Consider the following 6667-nt stretch of genomic DNA (forward strand, 5'->3'; position numbering starts at 1 on the left):
ATTCAATTTCACACTTGCTCTAGTAGTTATCAGGGGCTTTTGATAGTCAAAGGCTTACAGTTTGAGGTAGGCATATACAGCATTTCTCCTGTGTATAACAGGTTTATATTAGTTCATTTCTCCATGCCATTTAATCAACTACTAGTTCTTTCCCACTTCACAGCATAGTGGTCACAATTACATACATATTTAAAGTAACTAGGTTAGAGCTTCATATTTGGTGGTACCGGCCAACACCAGAATCTCAAGAGATTTCTTACTCCCCTCTAACCTGTGATAATTAGCACCAAAATGTGATAACACAGTCTTCAGTTCTCTCAGGAACTCTTAATGAAGTGGTAACTTATAGAGGAGACACTTGAGATTTCTACCGCAAGTTCATGCATGCCCATTCCACCAAAGCTACAAGCCATGAACAAAATAACTAATAAAGTAAGAAACCTGTTAGGAAGTCTTGAAGTGTTAATGGAACATCAAACCTGTCCCTGAAGACATACTCACTTTACAAAGATAGGTGGTACACACCTGGGCAATTTAGGGAGACCCTATCTCAAAATAAAAAGAGCTGGGAATCTGGCTCAATGGTAGAGTACCTCTGAATTTAAAAAAAATGACATCTGGAAATTTTTTGTGATTAATATAGAGTAAGACTGCTTGTCAGAAAAAGTTGAAAGGGCCCAGAATTTAAGTTTGTGGTGCAACCCTTCAGAGGACAAATTATGTTTTAAATGCTTCGGGGGTATCAGTTGGACTACATTTTTAATGACAGTATCTCCCCAAAACTATATAACAGTGTATATATTTATATATTCTATTTTCTTGCTGAATTGTTCATTCCTGGACTGTATTCAGGGGCTACAAAATTCAATTGTAAATGGTGAATGCATCCGTGTGGAGGCAAGTTAACTTTACAGCCACAATTGAAACTCTAAAGACAAATGATGCTGCTTACTGTGATAAGAGCTTGGACACGAGGAGATGTTTTTGAATGGGTAAATGCATTAGTATAAAAGAATATCCACTTTATCTGAAATAAGAATTTGACATTAGAAACAAATTGCATACATAAGTATTGACTCAGTAACTTCAACTTCTTACTTTTTTGTGTCATAGAGTTTTTTGGGTTTCTATTTTGTGTTTTCATTATTCAGAAAGTACATAATCACCTAAAAATTACATATTAATTAAGAAGTATGCAATACATGTCTAATATGTATACCACAGTCTGCTAAGCATTCTGGAAGATGTAGGGAAGTTTGAAATTGTACCATAGAGGAATTTACATGATGTTGGAGAAATGTGCACAGAAAAGGTAATAAGAAGTCAGTGTGCAATTAAGTGCCAAAACCAAGACAATTATTGCCTGAGGGATTTAGGGGGAAAAAAAAACTGTGATGCAGTGGGTGAGAGGTCATTTCAGGTTGGTGAACAGTTTGAGTCAAAATTCAGAGGTGACAATGACTAAAGTACACTCAGAGCTATGGCAAGACTGTTTGGATGGTAAGGGGAAAAGCCCCAAACCACACACTGGATTAAGCAAGAAGCTAATTTATTATTTTACATAACCAGAAAGGTCTATGGGTAGGATCTGGTTTGTGTGATGGATGGATTTGTTCAAAGCTTGGTTTCCTTTTGTCCTTCAAATCTGCTTCCAAGTTGGTTTTAATCTTAAATCCACATGGTATCAGGATGTGAGAAGCAGCTCCAAGCTGGGGTTCTTTGTAAAAGTGAAATCCCAGCAAAAGGTCTCACTGTGTCCTATGACTAGGTAGTGTCCCCATCTGAGCCAATCATGGCTGTCAGGGAATGAAGTTAACTTGGGCTTGTTCCTAGGTTACAAACCCACTCCTGCCCCATCCCCAGAGATGGGCGAGGGTCACCTTTACTGGAATCATAGAGTATGGAAGTGAAGAGGTGTTCAAAGGGAAATTTAAAAATGGCTAATAGAGGTAGCAGAGTAAATGGATTCTGTACTAGAAAATCCAGTGTCTGCTCAAAGGGAGACAATAAGCCAACTGATGTCACAGAATAATTGTGAGTAATAACAGGAACTAGACACTGGAAGTTTTCATTGTAAGCACATTGCCAAGGTTAGGAGAAGGAATTGGACTTTATGAGAAATTGTAAATAAATTGAACCTTGTGGAAATTGACCTGTCAGCTGTGTTCAGGAGGTACTTGGGGTTCGGTGCTCCAGAGAGAAATCGGTGACCTCTGTTGGACTGTCCAATATTTTAAAAGCCACAAAGTTTATAGAGTATCTGTTGTGTGAACTGTGGAGAATACAGAGAGGATGCCCAAGACTTGATCTTTCAAAGAAGCCTACAGTGTGGTGAAGAAAACAGACTTGATTGTGGAGGCAGGATGCAGAGTAATAGCAGTATGTACCAGACTGTTGTAAAAACAAAAAAGGAAGAACTTTCTAAAATGAACCAGTCCACAGAGCTGAGAATAGAGTAGCCCAGGGAGCAGAGGCCTGTGGACAGAGAAACCCTTTCCAACATCTTTGAGAGTAAATCGGTTGGGATCACTCAACGTTAGTCACAGTCTTTTTTGAGACTATTAGGAGAACCTGGATGAGTAGGAAACTGCATCTCTGTCACAGAACAAGATCTCCCTAGGAGTTTACACTCCCTTAAATTTAGAATGGGGTTGGACTCAGTGGATCTTGACCTACTGTTCCTAAGAAAATTTTCTCTGATCAGCAGCATGGGAACACCCTTGTTTTTGGTCCTTGGTGTCCCTGTGGTCTTCTCAGCCCACTCTGGATGGAATTGGAGAAGTGGGGAGTTACTAGAGTGCAAGGACTTCATTTTATTCTGTTCCACTAGATTTCAGAGTAAATGGGAAGGAATTGCTTGAGCCTTCTGCAGAAGTGAGTTCTATTCCCAGTTAGCAATACAACATGGGCCAGTCTCTCCTCATGCCTGGGCCTCAGTTCCCTGACTGTGCAGAGCCAGCATTGGACAAGGAAGCATTATACAGCCTTTTTCGACTCTAAGTCTATAGATTTAATAGAAACAGCCACCTTTAATCCATGACATGTGCTCATGACCCAGGTATCTTTCCAGGAATAAGTGTCATGAGAATACTGGGAAACCATGCAACTGAAAGTTCAGGAGCATTTGAGCATGAAAGTTCATCTATAGAGGTGAACATTTAGAAAGCTGCTAACTAGCAAGTTTGGCAGGAGTGGGCAGAACTGACCATTTAAACAGGAACAGGACAAGAGTTCTCTGGTAGTGGGACAAGTAACAAAGAGAATATGATTGCTCTTCCAAGGATTTAAAGAAATGAAGGTGAAAATGAGTATAATGGGATCATCCAAGCATGGGCTCAATATTAAGGTCACCAGCTTCTGCATAAACTGAATTATGGTATTTGTGAAGAAATGTCCTATTTCAGTGACTGCAGCCAAGAGCGTGATTTGGATAACTGAGTGGATTTTCCTAAATATCATAAAATTGATAGGTATAGACCAAAAGGTACATCTATGAAGTCTATACAAGTGCAACAAGAAGAATGAAACATAGATGTCAATTTTAACAAGTCAGTTATTGAATCATTGAATGGAAAAGTATATTAAATATCAAGACAGTGCCAATGTAGTGAGGGAGGGAGGGAAAGTACTCTAGATTGTAATTTTGCATTCCTTTCTTGTGACCTGCAGTTACCTAATTTAAAAATACTCGTTTACAAAAAAAATGAATAATTTACATTTATGGAAGTCTTGAGTGTTATAAAGCAGTTATACATCCATTTTACCTACAGCAACTCTTCAAGGAAGGGAAAAAAATTATTCCAGGTCCTTATTTAACAGATGAGAGAACTGAGTGAATGGTTCTCACAGCCAGTGACAGGCAGGACATGCCATTCCTGGCCACTGGCCCTGTGTGCTTTCCTTTTCCACATCTGACTGCCTGTGTTCACTAGTCAGAATGCAGCCCAACACCAGTGACTTTTTTTTCTTCCTCAAGAAGGTAGAAATAGAACTATTTTTATGACCAGGAGAAGAGTTTATATTACCCTTGGATTAACAACAGAATGCTTTTTATGTAAGTCAGACTAAATAGACATCTGTTTTTTACAAACATTCAACTCCACACAAACAGAACATGTTCAGTTTGCTTTGAAAGCAGAATACCATGTGTTGTAACTTTACAATGTTTTAAATAAAGTTAGGAATTTAGGTTTAAGATGCTGAAAATATCATAAAATCGTTGAGTATAAGACAAAGAACTATATATACGAGGGTCCTTAAAAATTCAACAAGTAGAAAAATCAAAGGTAGACATTTCAACAAACTAGTTATTGAATCATAGTATTAGCTATCTAGTGAAATGAGAAGTGAGTTATTAAAGTTTATTGTCCTTATTGGTTTGTAACACTGTTAGTCAGTGTGTGGATAGTTTTTAAAGTAGAACGGTTCAGGCTAATGAAGCCATTTACTATACTGGTTCTACACTCTGTCTCTATTTCTCTCTTTATTACTTCATTTTGGGACTTTGATTGCTCCGTTTTAGATCTAAGATTGTTCTAAATACTATACCACAACTGTATGAGGGGCTTAGTTTTCACTTTGTTCTCAGAACCAGGCTGGCTATAAATTTATCTCAGTTCTTTGAAGAAGCTAACAGTAAATTTTCAAGAGGAAAAAATGGAGGCATATATCCCTATAGAAGAAAAGTAATCTCTTAAAAGCAGAATAACCTCCAGGCTACAACCTTTTAAAGAGGGACTTTCAAACAAGCACGCCTTCGACTTTTATATGTGTTCTATATTTTTCTTCAGGCTTTGTACCTGCTCTTCTGCTTTCTGTGTAAGGTTTCGCTATAATGACCCCTTTCCTCCCCACACCCATTAAATCTGTGATGAAGTCATGCTGTTCTTCATTCTGATGTCGTAATAACTTCCAGAGCTATAGTCAGATAACATCCTGGGGATCATCTGAGGTTTCCTCTGGAAAATGAGGCATAGAGCTAGGAGTTGAAACACCTACAAAAGCGAATCACAGTTTTCATAAATGGCCACATGCTAGGATGAAAATGAACGTTGCCAAGTGAACTTTGCGAATGGAAAAGCTTCCATTTGGTTTAATTGCATTGAAAGCCATGCTCAATTTCAGATATTCAGACACTCCTCCTCATCAATAGATGATAAGATAATAGATAATGGTATTAATCATTTAAAAGTGAAGGGGGTGCTAAAAGAACAGGGTGAGCTTGTGGCTCTGTTTTCATGTCAAGCAACGTCATCACCTTTTCATCCTTATTATTCAGCTGTCCTCAGCTGCATGTTGATCAGGGCTGCCCGGGGAGCATCCCTAAACGCCACACACAAAAAGACTGAGACTACCATTTGCCACAGGGATGTCCCTGGCCAGCCTGGGAGCCACCAAGGGTAATAGATGTGGAGGTGGCAGAAGCCTGGGTAGGTCCAGGGAGAGTTCCAACCTGTGACATCATCCATCCTGCCTGTGTCTGCAGATGTCTAAGGAGCACCTTTTGTGGGAGCAAAGAGTTCCCCAACCGTGGCGACTGTTGACAAAACATGAGCCATAACGGACAGGTTAACTTGGCCAGCATATCTTTCCAACTTCAGGAAGTTCTAGAAAGAGTTCCTCCTGCCATTGCCTTCGGCCTAATTGTCCTCTTTCTCATTTTATGCCCCTGCTAGACCACCGCTCTTGATAAGGAGAGGCAGGTTTTCCGACGAAGACGCAACCAGGATGTGAGGAGCCGGTACAAGGCGCAGCCAGCTCCGCCAGAACTCAACTCGGAATCGGAAGACTACTCCCCGAGCTCCTCCGAGACTGTTCGCTCCCCCAACTCACCCTTTTAATAAGCCCCTTTTACTCAAAGTCCTAGCTTAACCCTTTGAGACTCTGAGATTTTTTTCCCCAAAATTTATGTGAAACAGTTTCATCTGATCTATCTAGCGCTCAATGCTTGAATGGCAGAAGAGAAAGTGTGTTTTCGGGTATCTTTGTAGCGATTTCCCTTTACTGAATGAGATGGCACGTGTCGTTTGTGAAGATGGTAATTTGCTGCTAATAGGGTCCTCAAAGGGTTAAAGCTAATTTGCAAATTTTTTTAAACATAGAAGCAATGAATGTTTTCATCAGTCAAGTTAGGATCTGCAGTATGTAATATAGCACATGTTAACCCTCTGAGTGCATAGAATTTTATTGAGAATCCTTGCTGGGGAATTTTTCAGGCCTTTGGATGTACACGCACATGTTTCTTGATTTTACTGCAGATCAAGGGGTGTTATTAAAATGCTGAAACGTCCAGACAAGAAGGGGATCTAGAATGATCTCTTGCTTGTCCTTTTCTGTGGGTTTAGAACATGGCAGGTTTATAACTTCAGCATATGCACCCCTCTTTCCTCTTCATGATCCTATTAGGAAAAGGGAATTTTTTTTTTCTTCTTTAGAAGTATAACCATCTGCTGCAGTGAGGCCTGCATGGTGGGGAGTGGAGGGAATTGGGTTTGTGGCAAACAGCCTGACCCAGGAAATTGTCGGTGCCCTCTCCCCACAAACTGTCTCCATACAAAGATGTACTGGTGACGCCTCAGAAATGCTGCTTCTACATCAGCTGCTGCTAGTGCCAGCACAGACCCTCCAGGGATCACCATGGCTTATCTTGTGCTTGGTGAGGGAGGGT

At 40.0% G+C, this 6667-nt stretch overlaps 1 protein-coding gene across 1 annotated transcript in view; it reads left to right on the plus strand.

Moving 5' to 3' along the window:
* Positions 1-5840, plus strand: part of Dclk1 (doublecortin like kinase 1) — a 320710-nt gene extending 314870 nt beyond the window's left edge. Inside the window, exon 17 of the mRNA XM_034636480.2 lies at positions 5676-5840. Within this exon, the coding sequence (XP_034492371.1) occupies positions 5676-5840 (165 nt within the window). The remainder of the gene's footprint in view (positions 1-5675) is intronic.
* Positions 5841-6667: the final 827 nt, after the last annotated feature.

Source organism: Marmota flaviventris, chromosome 4, assembly GCF_047511675.1.
Source record: "Marmota flaviventris isolate mMarFla1 chromosome 4, mMarFla1.hap1, whole genome shotgun sequence".
Taxonomy (NCBI): domain Eukaryota; kingdom Metazoa; phylum Chordata; class Mammalia; order Rodentia; family Sciuridae; genus Marmota; species Marmota flaviventris.